The sequence below is a fragment of the Oncorhynchus mykiss genome, chromosome 18, assembly GCF_013265735.2.
Source record: "Oncorhynchus mykiss isolate Arlee chromosome 18, USDA_OmykA_1.1, whole genome shotgun sequence".
Taxonomy (NCBI): Eukaryota; Metazoa; Chordata; class Actinopteri; order Salmoniformes; family Salmonidae; genus Oncorhynchus; species Oncorhynchus mykiss.
In genome coordinates, this window is record NC_048582.1 from 19,167,723 (window position 1) to 19,186,791 (window position 19,069).

The 19,069-nt window shown below is 41.9% G+C and overlaps 1 protein-coding gene, 1 long non-coding RNA gene and 1 pseudogene across 4 annotated transcripts; all 3 read left to right on the forward strand.

Annotated features, from left to right (window-relative positions):
• The first annotated feature begins 960 nt into the window (after positions 1 to 960).
• On the forward strand, positions 961 to 10,097 carry LOC118941116 (microtubule-associated protein 9-like). 3 transcript variants are annotated; one of them, XM_036952179.1, is made up of 5 exons: positions 961 to 1,300; positions 2,470 to 2,581; positions 4,694 to 4,904; positions 6,826 to 8,601; positions 8,939 to 10,097. In XM_036952179.1, exons 3-5 carry the CDS (start codon positions 4,719 to 4,721, stop codon positions 9,647 to 9,649), a joined length of 2,673 nt encoding a protein of 890 aa, XP_036808074.1. In that variant the 5' UTR covers positions 961 to 1,300; positions 2,470 to 2,581; positions 4,694 to 4,718; the 3' UTR covers positions 9,650 to 10,097. The 3 variants fall into 3 exon arrangements, with proteins under 3 accessions (XP_036808074.1, XP_036808075.1, XP_036808076.1); XM_036952180.1 differs by lacking the exon at positions 961 to 1,300 and having other exon boundaries at positions 1,727 to 2,581; XM_036952181.1 differs by lacking the exons at positions 961 to 1,300; positions 2,470 to 2,581 and adding an exon at positions 3,358 to 3,697.
• Positions 10,098 to 14,695: 4,598 nt separating this feature from the next.
• LOC118936408 lies at positions 14,696 to 16,534 on the forward strand. The gene is made up of 4 exons (XR_005037404.1): positions 14,696 to 15,196; positions 15,432 to 15,689; positions 16,086 to 16,143; positions 16,262 to 16,534. It is a non-coding gene; the product is annotated as an uncharacterized LOC118936408 (long non-coding RNA).
• Positions 16,535 to 16,572: 38 nt separating this feature from the next.
• Positions 16,573 to 18,472, forward strand: LOC110497082 (annotated as a pseudogene).
• The last annotated feature ends 597 nt before the right edge of the window (positions 18,473 to 19,069 follow it).

Sequence of the window (19,069 nt, forward strand, 5' to 3'; positions counted from 1 at the left end):
CGCTGCAGAATGCTGTGGTAGCCATGCTGGTTAAGTGTGCTTGAATTCTAAATAGATCACAGACAGTGTCACCAACAAAGCAACCCCACACCATCACACCTCATCCTCCATGATTCACGCTGTGAACTACATATGCGGAGATCATCCGTTCACCTACTCCGCGTCTCACAAAGATACGGAGGTTGGAACCAAAATCTCAAATTTGGACTGATCTGACCAAAGGACAGATTTCCACCAGTCTAATGTCTATTGCTTGTGTTTCTTGGCCCAAGCAAGTCTCTTTTTATTATTGGTGTCCTTTAGTAGTGATCTCTTTGCAGAATTTTGACCATGAAGGTCTGATTCACGCAGTCTCCTTTGAAAAGTTGATGTTGAGATGTGTCTGTTACTTGAACTTTGTGAAGCATTTATTTGGTCTGCAATTTATGAGGCTGGTAACTCTAATGAACTTATCCTCTGCAGCAGAGGTAACTCTGGGTCTTTCTTTCCTGTGGTGGTCCTCATGAGAGCCAGTGTCATCATATCGCTTTATGGTTCTTGCGACTGCACTTGAAGAAACTTTCAAAGTTCTTGAAACTTTCCTGATTGACTGATCTTCATGTCTTAAGGTAATGATGGACTGTTGTTTCTCTTTGCTTATTTGACCTGTTCTTGCCATAATATGGACTTGTTAATTTTCTCCAAATAGGGCAATCTTCTGTAAACAACCCCTACCTTGTCACAACACAATTGATTGATTCAAACGCATTAAGGAAAGAAATTCCACAAATTAACTTTTAACATGGCACACGTGTTAATTAAAATGCATTCCAGATGACTAGCTCATGAAGCTGGTTAAGAGAATGCCAAGAGTGTGCAAAGCTGTCATCCAGGCAAAGGGTGGCTACTTTAAAGAATCTCAAATATAAAATGTATTTTGTAGCACTTCTTTGCTTACTACATGATTCCACATGTGTTATTTCATAGTGTTGATGTCTTCCCTATTCTGCCCTCCCAAGCAAAAAGGCAGTAACTGCTCATTTGGTCAAAAATTAGTTAATGTCATTTTTGTTAGATTAAATGCATGCTTAATCATGTGGACAAGTATCCTGCCTCTATTGTATTGTGTTTTGGAGAAAATGGGGTTTACCTTTGTATCATATCATTTTATTCTGTGATGCAATCGAACCTGTATGACACTGACTGACACCTACACACACATACCTTGCTAATCTAGGGATACAACTCCATGGAACAGCATTCCCGGGGGTTAAATGATGGTTGAACTTGCTCTGAAACGCCGACATCCAGACAGACACTGGTAAGAACTAGTCAGCTAAGTAGATCTGACATCAAAATGAATTAGCTAGCTAGCAAGCTAAGCTAGCTAGCGAGCATAGACTAACAATGCTACCTGCTCTCATAAGATATCTGCAATTGGTACTAACGTCAATCTATTAGCCATATAATGAATTATATTCTGAAATTTCATCTGATGGTTTCTTTGAATCAGTACACCATACACACGATGTCTTGCCAGTGACAGCCACCTAGCTAAAACTGACGCGCCCCTACCAAAACGTCAAAACCGACGTAGCTAGCATTAGCATGAAGCAATAGATTTGTGCTACATTTTCCCATAAGAGACAATCAGCAGTTTATACTAGCTTTAATCTATTTGACCTAGAATTAATATAATCCCGATAGTTGTATTCTGACATTCAATGTGTTATTTGAACCCATAACGTTACACCACACACAATCTCTAGCCAGCTGACGGTCAGTTGGACGTGCACCCCATACTGAGCTGTCAAAAGCCACCCACACTCGTTTTCCGGATGAGCGCACACACACAGCATTGCTAGCTCATTAATAATATATATACTCACATGTTCAGGGTTTCTGGTTTTCTTTTATATTCCAGTATTGCGTGACTGTCCTGGTCAGGAAAGTTAAAATCTCAAATTGTATCCATCACCTTTGTTGGTGGAATATGTAATTAGTACAACAAGCTTTGACATACCAAACGTGTGCTCAATGTGTCTGCTTCAGTGCCATCATTACATGAATGCGGAAAAAACTGTTTTGCATGACTTCCACCAATTCCCGTGGTCTACATGATTAGTATCTATGCGGAACAAAGTTGCCATGTGAGGGTGTATTAGGACAGTCCAACCACGTCAACACTAGATCTTATTCCTGTCAATGTCCAACCATGCAATTTTTTTGTATTTGTAAGGAAAAATGAAAATGTAAGAGCCTTTTTGGGAGCAGGTATGAAATTAATAGATGAACTGAGTTATGACAGTGAAAATGATTATGATAATGTTTGCACAAGATAAAATCAACATTGATTATATCCTATATTATAGAATAACTGAAAAGGATTATGATCATATGTTTGAAAATGTCAGTATTAATTATTATCATCCATGACAGAATAGAATCATTAGGATGCAGGTCCCTGATTATTTGCTCTGTTTATTTCAGTTGAGTTTGAGGGCCACATTCCAACAAAGATTCCTGATCTACCCCCTTTAACTGAAGTCACAGTGTCAACACTACTTGAAGAAATAGAGAACCAGTGGGTGGTCTCTGACAGGTAATCATTTAATGTAATTCAAACAATTTCAGTGCTGCATTTCACATTTATTCCTATAACAAGACATAGGCTATTTGTCAAACAGTATGTAATGTCTCTATGTAAATGCAACTGGTATCTTAGTGGAAGACACACAAAGGATGCAGTTTCAACTTTGTTACACTGTCAGTAATTACACTGCTCTTGAGTCTGATTGGTTAGATCAACTGGAAAGACATGGATAAGAAACATTTCAAACAAGTTTTTAAACAATGGGACCTGTTGGCAGGTCTAAAACTACTGTTCTATAGTCAGCTGATATTGATTTCCTTAATAATAAATTGAACTACAATGCAAGAATTCAGGGACACCTACTCTTCAATCAAATGTTTCAGGCCTAGATAATTACACACCCAGCACATCTTATTTCTCTACCAGCATGCGAACCGTGAAGATCCCTCAACTGCAACAGCTCTAGTTGTTTTAACCGATCAATGGATCAGGTCACTTGACCAAAATAAGCTGCTTCTTGATTTTAGTGCAACATTTGACCTTGTTGATCATATGGCTAATAGCTGAGGCCATTGAGGAGAGATGTTTTCTTAAACACTCACTGAGGTGTCACAGTCTACAGAATACCTGTTTTACTGTATGTAGTAAGGTAGCCTAAATATTTTATTAATGATGAAGATTTTGATGAGCAACACTGACATTAGCGGAAGGCTAAGGTCAAACAAATAACCTAAGTAAACCTGGATGCTAGTTGTGAAATCTAAAACATATTCAATTTGAAATAGGCAAAACACCTGTACTATGAATGGTCAACAATTTAATAAGAGGTAGAGCATTTTATTTTAATAAAACATTTGGTTACATGGATTCAATGTAAATATTACATATGACTGTGCTCAACAGGTTAAAAAAAAGGGAATTGTTCTAGCATTTGATTACACATGAGAGCTTCTGTGGGTAGTCATAGCAATGGGGCCTTCATTGTGACATCACAAGATTCTGATTCTGGGAGGTTAGCTGTTGCACAGACAAACAGAACAGTGCAAAGAGACTGATTCAACTAACCACTGACAGATTATTCATGTCCTATTTCATTAGCAAGAGAACACGCTGCTTACTTGAGAGGTAGGTTGTAATATAACTTACTGTTTAACTATGTTTCTGAAGAATAACTACTTTTTAAATGACTTGTGTACTAACATGACCCTTTAAGTAGGCCTGACATGCAATCATGGTGACAAGTGAAACTATTGACGAGAGACAGTTTGCTTGAATCAGTTTTTTTGTGAGAAAATTGTTCATCCTGACAACTGAGATGGCATGTTACAGTTGTTGTAGTCAGCCAGCCTAATGGCAAATACATTCTATTGATGAAAGAAAACCGCATCTCTGTGTTAATCCCCAACATACATTGTAATCAATTATCTCTATAAATATGTAACACAAGGGTAGGTTGTGTAAAAAACAAGTAGGCGAACTTGGCTAACTTGTAGTTGCTAATTTAAAAAAATATTCAGATTTTCTTGACTAAATGGTCATCCATTTCAAATGGTTGAATTGATAGACCTCATTAAATTGAGTTGCACTCAGAGGCACTCAAAGAGAAGACTGGAGTGATTCAAATAGATGAAACTGTACAACAAGTTTGGTCCATGATGGAAATAGTCACTTTCTTCCCCCAAAACCTTTTTGAATGATATTATATAAGTGATTAGTGTGGTTTGTGAGAACCAGGGCCAATATGGAGTGGCGTTACATGAGGGGGTTGAATAAGGCTCAATAGTAAGGTACAGAGAGAGCCTGAAGTTTGATTGTTAAAGTCTATGTTGTGCTTTCTCATCTCCAATGGCAACGCCTTGCATCACAATGAAGATGTCATGAAGGATATTGTGCACATAATGATAGGAACAGCCAAAATTGATTCATTTGAACTTGGTCGCTTTTCCAGTAGCCAACTTTTTACTAATAATTCAGATAGGCCTATTGCGTAATCATCTCTGGAATGGGATTGTCACTTGCTTAATTGTAAGTAAAGGGGAAGAAATGTGAGCACATCGTAAAGAGATGTATTATTCTTTGGTTAGCAACACACCACTTACTACAACGTTATGTATTTTCCAGACTTATTGTTAGCTAGGAGGAAGACATGGAGGATTCAACGCTGACACAGAGGAGGGCTGAGTGTCAGTTGAAGGATAGGGAGATCCAGACAGACTACATGATGGAGCTGGGAGCCAGGTTGGTTCTGGTGAGACAGATCCAGAGGGAGCAGGAGAAGGAGATGAAGAGGATTTGGTTTGAGACGAGGAAAATGCCAAGCCTGATTGAGGAGGTAACAAGACCAACTTTGACAAAGTCGACTAGAGTTCTGTTGAACAATATTGATTAAATCAAATATATGTCAATATACTGGCAAAATGTGCCATATGCCATTGAACGTAAGCTAACAGTATTTTGTCTGATAACTTTTCTTGTGTTGTATTGTGCATGTCTCTGAGTATTGTTATGTACATAGTCCTCAGTTCTTATGGTTGCCTTGTCTTTAAAAAAAATTAAATAACAAGACCAAGCGATCTCTCATAGACCTTCAAATCAGGATAATGTAGTTGTCTGACCTAGCTACCTTAAGTTGAATGCACTAACGGTAAATTGTTCTGGACAAAAGCGTCTGCTAAATGTCTAAAATGTCAAATGTTGTGCTGGGTGTAGTGCATGTATTTTTACACTTAGTTGACCCGTTAGCTAGAAGACCCAGGGTTGGTACAGACTGGTGCAGAGCATCTGAGAGGACACTAGATATATACAGTGTCTTAGGAAAGTATTCAGACACCTTTACTTATTCCACCTGTTGTTACTTTACATCCTCATTCTAAAATGGATTCAATAAAATAAAGATTCTCAGCAATCTACACATAATACCCCACAATTACAATGCGAAAAAACTGTGTTACATTTGTATTGAAAATGTATTACATTTAAAAACAGAAATACTTTATTTACATAAGTATACAGACCCTTTGCTATGAGTCTCGAAATTGAGCTCAGGTGCATCCTGTTTCCATTGATCGTCCTTTCGATGTTTCTACAACTTGATTGGACTTGTTGTAAATGAAATTGATATGACATGATTTGGAAAGGCACACACCTGTCTATATAAGGTCCCACAGTGGACAGTGCATGCCAGATCAAATACCAAACCATGAGGTAGAAGGGATTGTCCGTAAAGCTCCGAGACAGGATTGTGTCGAGAAACAGATGTCCGCAGCATTGAAGGTCCCCAAGAACACAGTGACCTCCATCATTCTTAAATAGAAGAAGTTTGGAACCACCAAGACTCTTCCTAGAGCTGGACGCCCGGCAAGCTGAGCATTCGGAGGAGAAGGGTCTTAGTCGGGGAGGTGACCAAGACCATGAGAAACAAGATGCTCTGGTCTGATGAAACCAAGATTGAAATCTTTGGCCTGATTGCCAAGCGTCACATCTGGAGGAAATCTGGCACCTACGGCACAGTCAAGCACGGTGGTGGCAGCATCATGCTGTGGGGATGTTTTTCAGCGGCGTGGACTAAGAGACTAGTCAGGATCGAGGCAAAGATGAACGGAGCACAGAGAGATCCTTGAAGAAAACCTGCTCCAGAGCGCTCAGGACCTCAGACTGGGGGCGATGGGTCACCTTACAACAGAACAACGACCCTAAGCACAAGCCAAGACAACGCAGGAGTGACTTTGGGACACGTCTCTGAATGTCCTTGAGTGGCCCAGCCAGAGTCCGGACTTGAACCGGATCGAACATCTATGGACAGACCTGAAAATAGCTGTGCCGCAACTCTCCCCATCCAACCTAACAGAGCTTGAGAGGATCTGCAGAGAAGAATGGGAGAAAGTCCCCAAACACAAGTATGCCGAGTGTGTAGCGTAATACCCAAGAAGATTCTATGCTGTAATCGCTGCCAACGGTGCTTCAACAAAGTACTGAATACGAAAGCATATTCCCATTATTTTAATTTTAAATTCATTTGGAACGATTCTGTTCTTGCTTTGTCAATATGTGGTATTTTGTGTAGATTGATGACTGAAATTATTTAATCAATTTTAGAATAAGGCTGAGGTAACAAAATGTGGAAGAAGTGAAAGGGTCTGAATACTTTCCGAAGGCACTGTATATGTGATGTAAAAGTAAATAGAGTTCACTCATAAAGATTGTATGTACTGAATGTGATCACTTTCATCAGGTCTGTTTCTTTTCTCCTGCAGAATGTGAGAGATGTGACCAAACGTCCACTCACTGAGTTCATGGCTCCCTGTATTGACTCCCTCCCACCACTGGCTTTCACCAATCGGAGGCCAATACCAACCATGTTGCATCCCCCCTCTCCATTGGTCATACGCACTCAGGATGCACAGCGGTTCATTGTATTCTCCTACTTTGTCAACGCTGAGTGCCCAGTTTCGACAGAGGCCACATCAGATGTATCTGCTGGTAGAAGAGAGGACTTGTCGACAGATACACATCTTTCCTCAATGCTGCATCGATACCTGCCACACTTCTTTAACGATGACTCCATTCCACCACAGCAGACAGTAGAGGGAACCACTGAGGACTCAGATTCTCCAGTGGCAATATCTAATATCAAGGAAGAGGACAGATTCTATCCTTTCTCCCTCCCACCACTGGCTCAGCGGTTCATTGGCAATTCATTCAATGTCCCGGAAACCTCCCAGCCTGCTGTTTCAGCCACAGAGTGCCGAGTTGCCACAGTGGACACTGCAGATACAGCCACTGTCAAGAGAGAGAACCGATGGGCAGCTACAATTCTTCCTTCAGTGCTGCCTCCATGCCTGCCACCAGTCGTTGACGATGACTTCATGCCTCCAGAGCACACAGTAGAGGAATCCTATGTGGTCTCATTTGCTACAGAGGCCACTTCAGGCACAGCTACTGTTGATGGAGTGGACAGATCAGCAGCTAAATGCCCTGTCCCAATGCTGCCTCCAAGTTTGCCACGTGTCTTTGACGACAAACTGCCAGGGGCGGCAGTAGAGGGAACCAACAAGTGTCCAGTTGCCAGTGAAACAACCAATGATGTGTCCACTCACCTCAAAGAGGACATGGGAGCTGATCAAAGCCCTCCTGACCCTGCAGCACTGCCTCCAAGCTCGCCATGTATCTGTGACTCTGACCACAAACTGACCAAGGAGGAAAAAGAGGATGTACCCGAGTCCTCCCTTGCCACAGAGATCGCTGTAGGCACATCCATTGTCCAGGGAGAGGACCTGGATAAAAGCCCTGCTCCAAGGCTGCCTCCAAGCTTGTCACACATTTTGGACAATGACCATAAGCAGCCAGAGGAGACGATAGAGGAAGCCACTGAGTGCTCAGTCGCCGCAGAGGCATCAGTTGCTAATAGAGAGGATCCATCAGCAGCCACAGGTCTTCCCTTAGTGCTGCCTTCAAGCCTGCAACTTGTCTTTGACAATGACTACAAACTACCAGAGGAGGCAGTAGAGGGCACCAGCAAGTGTCCAGTTGCCCGTGAAGCAGTCGCTTCAGTGTCCACTGTCCTCCAAGAGGAGTTTTTGGCTGAAAAAAGTCCTCCTGCACCCACAGCACTGTCTCTAAGGCTGCCCTGCACCCACAACATTGACCACAAACAGCCAGAGGAGACCGTTGAGAACACCACAGAGTGCTCAGTTGACATAGAGGAAAGTGCAGTTGCATCCACTGTCAAGAGAGAGGAAATGATAGGTGATAAAAGCCCTGTCCATGCACTTCCTCCAAGCCTGGCATGCATCCATGACAAGGACCACAAGCAGCCAGATCAGAAAGGAAGGGGCACTACTGTGGAGGTGGATATCTGCCCTCATGCTCAACAGCTGGTTTCAGATGCTAACTTAACTCTGGCAACCCGCAATGATGAGCTGCCCAACCCTCTGATCTGCGTAGTCACTAAGATGCCTGTTAGAGTTGGAGCATCCATATGCAGGACAGAGGATGAGGAACCCAGGCCCTGGACCCTGGAAGAGGTAAAGGTAGGTGTCGAATTTCACCTTACTACTTTACAGGGATGGTGGTCATTTCCATTTCAATTCAATGCGTTGAACAGAATTGGAATCTTAGAGTCTTTTGATCGGAATTGAAATGGAATTGACCCCAACCCTGCTGCTCTTTGCTCATAGTATAAAACATCACCCCTCACTAGGGTTAGCATTTGTATTACTTTTAGTATGGACCCAGGAACATCTATAGGTATTGTAAAATCTAATGGGGTGCCCCATGAGGCCATCATTGTATGTTGATCACTCAGTTGTGTATTGAATGTGCTACATTGGAACAATATTACATCTAGAGTCAATGTCTTCCTGTTAGGATCATTGGATAGGCATTGAAATTGAGAGTGAAGAGAGGAGCGTCACTGAGGAGGTGAGCCCGAGGGAGGGATTGAAGAGTGAGGCGGATTGTGCCCATTCCAAGTGCTCTATTGGGAAGGTTTCAACAGAGAGAGCAGAAACCATCCTGGGAAGAGTGGGCTTTCTGCTCATGAACCAAATGCAGAAAATCCCATTTTTGAAGATGGAGGAAAAAGAGAAAAATAAGAAACTGAATAAGAAGTTGAAAGATAAAGAGAGAAAGGAGATTAAACACAAGGAGGAAGAGCAAAAAAAGAGGGAGAAGAAAGAGATGAAGGAGAGAGAGAAAGAGCAGAAGAAAGTCATGAAGGCTGAGAAGAAGAGGGAGAAGTTAGAACAGAAAAAGAGAGAGAAGGAAAGAAAAGAGAAGGAAAAGGCAGAGAAAAAGAGGTTAGAGGGGCTGATGAAGATACATAATGACATGATGAAAGACAGGATTAAGAAAGAGAAGAAGTGTTCTGAGGAGCTGAAAAAGAGAGAGAAAGCTCAAGCTGCATTCTTGGAGATGGAGAGAAAGATTCAAGAAAAGGAGGAGAAGAAGAGAGAAAAGATGAGGAGAGAGGAGAGGAAGAGAGGAGAGGAGAAGAAAAAGAGGGAACCAGCTGGAGGTGGAACTGAGACGGTGATAGAAGAGCAGGGAAGGGATGAAAGCTTGAAGATGGATGAGTAGACTGGGTTATAGAGAGAGAAGGAAGGGATACTGTATTTTTGCATGCAATGAAAAAACAAAGAATAAAATAGAATACCATTTTTTTCACTCTGTTTGATTTTTGTCAAGTCATACTGCATAACACAGTATAAACACTAAGCACTCCTACATCTTGAAAGTATTGGATAGATGTACAGGGAGATATATAGGTGTAATATGTTGGCCTGGGGGGTAGGTTTATGACAGTCATAAATACCTCTTCCCCCCTTTTTCCTCTCTCTACCCTACTGAGGTTACATTTGCAAAACCCCTTGCTTAACATAGAGATTCTGGGAACATCAGAAGGTGGGGGGAAATCAACTATATTCTGGCAATCCGATCAATTGAGCTTATGCGGTGGTATTTAATGAATATGATGTCAGTTCGGTTGTCATCTGAGACATTCTCATCAGTGATAAGATGACATAAACTCTACAGTGGAAAGTCTACACAGAGTTATCGGATTCACATGGAATTGTTGTTCAGTTTAAATGTTTGAATATGAAATTATTCGTGATGGGATGAAATGTGATTTTAGCTTCTAAAATGTGAAGGGACATGGGCTATAAAACTTTTCAAACACGCCCTCCTCTCCCTTCCTATATAAGCCCTTGACGACAATATAACTATCTGTTCCGAGGACGTGAGGACGACGGTCCAATGTCAGAATGGTTCAGATAATAACTACAGAACGAAGCCAACATCAGCGTGAGCTTTGGTTGAGAATGGTATGAACTTTGAACTCTTATTCACTACAGAAGTGATACCTCCTAGCCGTTGAGTTAGCAACAGCCGCTGCAAACGAGGGTTAGGAAGGAACAGACAGAGTATCCTTCTATCACGCAACGACGTTACTACAACGTATCCAATTGACAACCAGAGACATTCTTCAAAGGACAAAGGACTCGGTTTGGCAGCACGGCCTTCCATCTACCACCAACCTACCGAAGCGCAGCTCAGAGTAAATATTTATTGCATTTTCCTTTTCCATATGGGCGGTAATTTAGAATGCACAAGATACTGTATTTACGATAGCACAGCTTCGCATTTGTTCCTCAGTCTTCCCGCTCCTTCACTCAAACCCAAGCTGTCACATCTGTTCCGCCCGCTAGGGACGTTTTCCTTTATGACGTAATTTGTAATCAAGTTATGATTTAATTATGTGTATGTGTAATTCTGTGTGATTAGTTAGGTATTTAGTAAATAAATAATTAAACCCAATTTTGTATTGCTGAAGAATTTACAACTTTCAGATGAGACTGAATTAAGATGACGATTGATATTGACTGCTATTGATGTAAAATATTACTAGGTCTTTAAGAGTTTATTCGGAAGGTAACAGTTCTATAAATATTATTTCGTGGTACCCGACTCTCTAGTTAATTACATTTACATGATTAGCTCAATCAGGTGATATTAATTACGGAGAAATTATTTTATAGAATAGCATGTCATATCACTTAATCCGGCATAGCCAAAGACACGACAATGGCAAACATAGCCTATCAGAGGGAATGCTAGAGCATTCAGTGCTTATACTTATACTTATATTACCTGTGCTTATACCGTTGCGATAGATAGAGAGAATTCTAAAACAAATCTCATGAGCTGTCATCCATCGTCACATGAACTTCTGTCGTCTGGGGTAATGCAGGTGTTGATGACCTCAAGAGACTACAGATAGCACAATAAAAGGCAGCAAGAATGGTTCTCCAATGTGGTTATGAGATGTCCTCCATAGAATTACATAATGCACTTAAATGGCCAACTTTCTAGGAAATGCTGAAGAAATATATATTAATTTTCATAAAATATACTGAAAGACCAACCGCTATATATGATGACAACTCGTAAAGGTCATAGGAATTTGGATCTGTGTATGTGTCCTTTTCTTTTTTCCTTGCTTTTGTTGTTTTCTTATTTTTTTTTAACGTTTTTTTTTAAATACATTTCGTAAAAATGTAATCATTACAAAAACATTTAATTTGAATTTCAATTTAGTAACATACTGTATCATTCATATAAATAGTATTATTTGTCTAATCATATTTTTTCCATTGAAGCTTAATATGTTGGAGTATGATGTGTGACTGACATGAGTGTAGTCAAAGGGAGAGAGATAAGGCTAACAATGAAGACTTATTCCAACACATTTGCTAAGTAATGAGTGAAAGTGTACAATGCCCTCCTGAATTATTGGCACCCTATGTAAGTAAGAACAAAAAAAATCTGTGAAAACATGTCGTTGTTGTCTATCAGCTTGATCTTACACTCAAAATATCATGAGTTAAAATTGTTGAAAGAAAAATATATTTCATTCAAAAACAGGCGTGTTACAATTATTGGCTCTCCTAGAAATTCTAATGAACAAAATATAACTGATGTATATTCTGATTAAGATTTTACTTTTTAAAATAGGTGGTCATCGAAGACTTCCTGTTTCACTGGGGTATAAATGAGGTGACACACAGGCTAAACTCCCTTAGTCATCCACCAACATAGAAAAGGTCAAAGAACGCACAAATGAAATGAGACAAAAGATTGTTGAACTTCAACAAAACAGGCAATGACTACAAAAAGATAACTACACTCCTGAAAATACCCATCTCCACTATTAGGGCAATAATTAAGAAATCTAAAACACCTGGAGCTGTGATGGACTTTCCTGGAAGAGGAAGTGTATTTTGCCCCCACGCACAGTGAGAAGGATGGTTTAAGTGGCAACAAAAAATCTCCAAGGATCACAGTTGGAGAATTGCAGAATTTGGTTACATCTTGGGGTCATCAAGTCTCCAGAACTACAATTAGATGCCACCTCCAATCCAACAAGTTATTTGGAAGGGTTGCCAGAAGAAAGCCTCTGCTGTCTCCAAACCACAAACGTAAGCAGCTGGAGTTTGCTAAATGTCATTGGAACTATGATTAGAATCAGGTTCTATGATCTGATGAGACTAAAATATTGATTTTTGGCAACAAACACCAGAGGTGGGTTTGGTGTAAAAAGTGCCATGGCCATGCAGAAAATAACCTAGTCCACACTCTTTTACTTCCAAATGCAATGGGAACCTTGTTAGGTTATATGGCATCATGGACCCCATCAAGTACCAGGAGATTTTAGGTCAAAACTTGTGCCAGGAGGCTAAAACTGGGTCATTGTTGAATCTTCCAGCTGGACAACGATCCAAAGAATAGCTCCAAATCCACACGAAAATGGTTCACTGACCATAGAATCAAGCTTTGCAGTGGCCATCCCAGTCCCCCGACATAAACTATAAACTCCATTGAAAACCTGTGGGGTGAGCTGAAGAGGAAAGTCCACAAGCAAGGATCAAGGACTCTGAAGGATCTGGAGAGGGTTTGTATAGAGGAATGGTCTCAAATCCCTTCCCTTCATATGTGTTCTCCCACCTCATCAAACATTATAGGAGATGACTCAGAGCTGTTATCTTGGCCAAGGGAGGGTGTGTTCTCCCACCTCATCAAATATTATAGGAGATGACTCAGAGCTGTTATCTTGGCCAAGGGAGGGTGTGTTCTCCCACCTCATCAAACATTATAGGAGATGACTCAGAGCTGTTATCTTGGCCAAGGGAGGGTGTGTTCTCCCACCTCATCAAACATTATAGGAGATGACTCAGAGCTGTTATCTTGGCCAAGGGAGGGTAGTGTCTCCCACCTCATCAAACATTATAGGAGATGACTCGGAGCTGTTATCTTGGCCAAGGGAGGGTGTGTTCTCCCACCTCATCAAACATTATAGGAGATGACTCAGAGCTGTTATCTTGGCCAAGGGAGGGTGTGTTCTCCCACCTCATCAAACATTATAGGAGATGACTCAGAGCTGTTATCTTGGCCAAGGGAGGGTGTGTTCTCCCACCTCATCAAACATTATAGGAGATGACTCGGAGCTGTTATCTTGGCCAAGGGAGGGTGTGTTCTCCCACCTCATCAAACATTATAGGAGATGACTCAGAGCTGTTATCTTGGCCAAGGGAGGGTGTGTTCTCCCACCTCATCAAACATTATAGGAGATGACTCGGAGCTGTTATCTTGGCCAAGGGAGGGTGTGTTCTCCCACCTCATCAAACATTATAGGAGATGACTCGGAGCTGTTATCTTGGCCAAGGGAGGGTGTGTTCTCCCACCTCATCAAACATTATAGGAGATGACTCGGAGCTGTTATCTTGGCCAAGGGAGGGTTTGTTCTCCCACCTCATCAAACATTATAGGAGATGACTCGGAGCTGTTATCTTGGCCAAGGGAGGGTGTGTTCTCCCACCTCATCAAACATTATAGGAGATGACTCGGAGCTGTTATCTTGGCCAAGGGAGGGTAGTGTCTCCCACCTCATCAAACATTATAGGAGATGACTCAGAGCTGTTATCTTGGCCAAGGGAGGGTGTGTTCTCCCACCTCATCAAACATTATAGGAGATGACTCGGAGCTGTTATCTTGGCCAAGGGAGGGTGTGTTCTCCCACCTCATCAAACATTATAGGAGATGACTCGGAGCTGTTATCTTGGCCAAGGGAGGGTGTGTTCTCCCACCTCATCAAACATTATAGGAGATGACTCGGAGCTGTTATCTTGGCCAAGGGAGGGTGCACAAAGTACTTAATGCAGGGGTGACAATTATTGTGAATAAAATAATTATTTCTTGATGCCGATAATTTTTTTCTTTGAACAATTTTAACTCAGGTTAGATTCATATGATATTTTGAGTGTAAAATCAAGCTGATAAAAAACAATGACATTTTTTTCTCAGACTTTTTTGTTCATATTAAAGACATATATACATAAGGTGCCGATAATTCAGGAGGGCACTGTATGAGTTCCTATTTCTACAGTTGATCATACTTTCTTAAAATGATGTATTAGTCTAGGAAATCCCAGACCTAGGGCAATGGAACATTGTTAACATTGTGGGAGGTAGGCAACCCAATCTTGTCTGCCTAGGGAGATTAATTTATTATCAAATTCAGAAGATGAACTGCTGATAAAATTTTTATCCATAAAGTTTTTATCCAATATAAGCTTTTATTGTGAAGGTTCAAAAGCGGAAATAATATTTTTGTGTTGCACCTCCTCAGAACTGTGTTTTCAGCAAAGGGGTCCTGACCTCCCACTAGTTCTTACTTACAAGGTTCCTAACTATCTGTCCTTGATGTAAACAATTGATTGACCAACAATCTTGACGTTGTCGCTTCATCTTCCCTTGCACTTTGTGACATATTTGCGACATTATACGACACGAATAGAGACACTTGCATCCAACCACGTTCCCAGATTGGTTGGTAGCAGACGTTATACAAAGTAATGTTAGCTAGCTATTGCCACATCTTGTATTTTTCAGTGGTTGACTTGTAACGTTAGTAGCTAACTGGTTAGCTAATAATAGCTCATGTCATAACAAGTCTGATCTAAAGTTGCAGTGCTGTTGTATTCAAGGAAAACGTCGGCCATCTAATGACAATGGTGCACATTCTTAGAAGCTAAGAAAAGCACAAACGCGACTGAACTACAGTGACAGGTACAGTATGTTAACGAAAGTAGGTTAACAAGGGGAAGCATTGCATTGTTGCATGGCACTAGCTAACTGGTGTGTTTTAACCATTAGATTGTGGTTAGATTTACACAATTCGATTGTGTATATGATTGGTGTTACTTCTGCAGGAATACTTTGTCAAACTTAAAGTCAGTGCATGTAAAACATCCAAATAATACACTTTGCAATTTAACTAAGTATCCCTCCCCATCCACTCTAGGCATCCGCTCTCTCCCCAGCCATGGCTGGTCTCCCCCACAGAAGGTTGCGTCTGAGGACTGCTCTCAGGTGGCTGAGTCCACTCAGCACTGCCTGACCTCCAGCCGTGGTCAGAACTTTACCCCCAGGCTTTAGCAGCGGCCTGCTCCAGACACCCAGGCCCGGGTCTTGTGGCGTCCGCTGTCGGGAGCTCCATGCTGGGGGAGAGAGACCCACCCCGTCCCCCGCAGCTGCCCCAGAGAGGAGGCCTTTCTCCAGGGTAACTCCAGAGGACCTGGCCTTCTTTAGCAAGATAATACCAGACAGGACCATCACTGACCCAGATATACTGGAGGCCAGTAATGTGGACTGGCTCAAGTCTGTGAGTGAGTGAGTGAGTGAGTGAGTGAGTGAGTGAGTGAGTGAGTGAGTGAGTGAGAGAGAGAAACAAATAGTACAAACAAATATGAAAATGTATGCTCTCATTACTGTAAGTCGCTGTGGATAAGAGTGTCTGCTAAATAACTCAAATGTAGAAAGATAGGTCAGAGGAGGGAGATTGTGCGGGAAAGAGCTTGCTATCTTTGTCTCCTCTGTAGGGTTGTTAGGAACTGTTTATGTACTTGTTATTGTTGTATTGAGTTGATGTGTTGATCTCCTCTCTCTGTCTGTGCAGGTTTCAGTGAGGTTCTGCTGAGGCCCCAGACTACAGAGGAAGTTTCTCAGATCCTTGGGTATTATTCTCCAGTCTTCTAGTGTATGAAGCCAGGTTTCCTCTACTGTTGCAGTGTTACATGACTGGTAGCAGGCAGTGTACCTGTGTTATAATGTTGTGTTGTGTTTCTCCTGTAGGTACTGTAACAGTCGTAACCTGGCAGTGAGTCCTCAGGGTGGTAACACAGGGCTGGTGGGAGGCAGTGTTCCTGTCTATGATGAGATCATCCTCTCTACCGCTCTCATGAACAACGTCCTCAACTTCGACTCTGTCTCCGGTCAGTATCGTCTGTAACTCTAGGGTAACTGTCAGTATTCTTTGGTCAGTTACGCATCAAATTTCCTGTTCAATTCTCAAAGTTTTGCCCTAGTGTTTTACAGTCCAGCTATGCCTGTTGAAATTCAACTAACTATAAAGGACAGCACCAATACTCTGTGTGTGTATTTGTGTGAAGGTGCTAGCAGACGGAAGGGTCCTGGACTGCCTAGCCACCCTGAGGAAGGACAACACAGGATATGACCTCAAACAGCTGTTCATCGGGTCAGAGGGCACGCTGGGGGTCATCACCGCGGTAACCATCCTGTGTCCACGGAAACCTAAAGCCATCAACGTGGGCTTCCTGGGTAGGTGTGACCTGATCTCATGACCCCTCCTGACCTTGTAACTGGTGATCATCTGATGTCACATATGCATCCTCCTTTTGACTTATGTTTTTACACACTCTTACGCAGTCCAATATATGATGCATGTGATGTGTTTCTTCTGTGAGATGATCGTCATGACAATTTATTGTGGATGATATGATCGTGTGTGTGTCCAGGCTGTGAGAGTTTTGAGAAGCTGCTGCAGACCTTCCAGCGGTGTTGAGGCATGCTGGGAGAGATCCTCTCAGCCTTTGAGTTCCTGGACAGAGAGTGTATGAGACCTCTGAACACACACCTCAAACTGGCTAACCCCATCACAGGTACACGCACACACACACACACAGATTTTCTAATGCTTTTGAACTGAACTTTCTAGTAATTGTTAGTTTGACTAAATCTAACTCTGATTGGTTCAAAGCCACTTATCTATTTCCTGCTTCGTTCTGCAGATTGTCCGTTCTACGTCGTCATAGAAACGTCCGGCTCTAACCCCACCCACGATGAGGAGAAGTTGCACCAGTTTCTGGAGGAGGCCATGACATCATCCCAAGTTATCGACGGGACCGTAGCAACGGAGGCCAAAATCAAGGTGACTTTAATTTATGAATATGTTGATATAAAACTGACAAATAGAAGAGAATCATTAAAAATAATGATAAAACATTGGAGGATGCAAGACATGTTGCCTCATTCTGTTTTCTGTGTGTTTTCTGTGTGTATGTGTTCCTGTATGTGTTTCTGTGTGTGTTTAGGCTCTCTGGTCATTGCGCGAGCGGGTAACAGAGGCTTTAACTCATGATGGTTTCACATATAAATACGACATCTCACTTCCTGTAGAACGGATCTACCAGCTGGTCACAGATATGAGAGAACACCTGGGAGACAGGGCCAAGAGTGTGGTGGGATACGGACACGTTGGTAAGACTATCTCTCTCTGTGTGTGTGTGTGTGTGTGTGTGTTTCTTTTTGTTTGTCTAATTTATTTGGAATACTACAATATCTCACATAAGTGTGTGTGACTGTGTGTGTGTGTGTATGCGTGTCTGACTCTGTGTATGTCCTCTCCTCCCACCAGGTGATGGTAACCTCCACCTGAACATCACCTCTCCTACCAAAGACCCCGACCTCCTGGCCTCCATCGAACCCTTTGTCTATGAGTGGACGGCCCGTTTCCAGGGCAGCATCAGCGCAGAGCACTGCCTGGGCCTGAAGAAGAGGAACTATATTTACTACAGTAAAGCCAGCCTGGCTGTCGCTCTGATGGGGAACATTAAAACCATGTTAGACCCCAAAGGCATTCTCAACCCTTATAAGACCCTGCCTGATGACCTGCAATGACCATATTGCTCCTTACATGATTAACTTAATTCACCCTAACACCTGACCTGACCTCAAATCTCATAAGAAACTACCAGATGACCTTTCACCCTTCACGACCATACCCAATGCACTCAACTAACCCTGACCCAAACCCCCCTCCAGACTACAGACTCCTGACCACCTCCACTGCTGACTCCAGGGTTAACAAGAAATGTCTTACTTTTTTTTGCATAAGAAGTGTTTTGTGAATCTGGGCCCAGGTCTCTGGTGGAGTGTTATTGTTGTGTAAAGGTACTGTAAGGCTTGTCTAGGCTAGGATTCAATCTGATCTCACTTTGTCGGCAGTGCACGTTTTAAAGTCAATATTTACGAGTTCACAGAGATCACGTTCACAGTATACCCTGCATAGGTCTGCTCAATCGGAAATGACCTTTAGGTGGTGCATTGTCCAAATCTGCGATCGGATTGAATCCCGGCCCTAGTGAACTACCTCTGATACTCAACTCCAACCTGCACTGATGAGGTCACAGTAGACCTGTCTGATTAGGGAGCTAACCGTGGCCATAGTTCTCTCATTGTACAAGTGTCTGATCAACTTCTAATGTAAGCATAATCTGTATAATCTGTGTAAATTCATTGTAAATAGAGCTGATTATATTTTTTTACGTAATCAGTTTGTTATTTACCACCAGAATTGAAGACAGCAGATGGTGTTTGGTAAGTGCAGATAGTTTTATTACATGTAATAAAAAATGTACAGCAACAAAATAAACTCATTTTGTGAATGAATACGGATTCTCTAAAACTAGATGTACGGTTGGTTCTTTTTCTGTAAATAATTGTGCATGCTCACTTTCCAAAAGGGACTCATAGATGCCCAATTACAAACTGACCCCTAACCCCTACACTATATACTTGTGTAGGTCTGAAAGGATTGGAGTGGTATAAACAATATGGTGGTAGCTCCACCTTGCCCTCTGA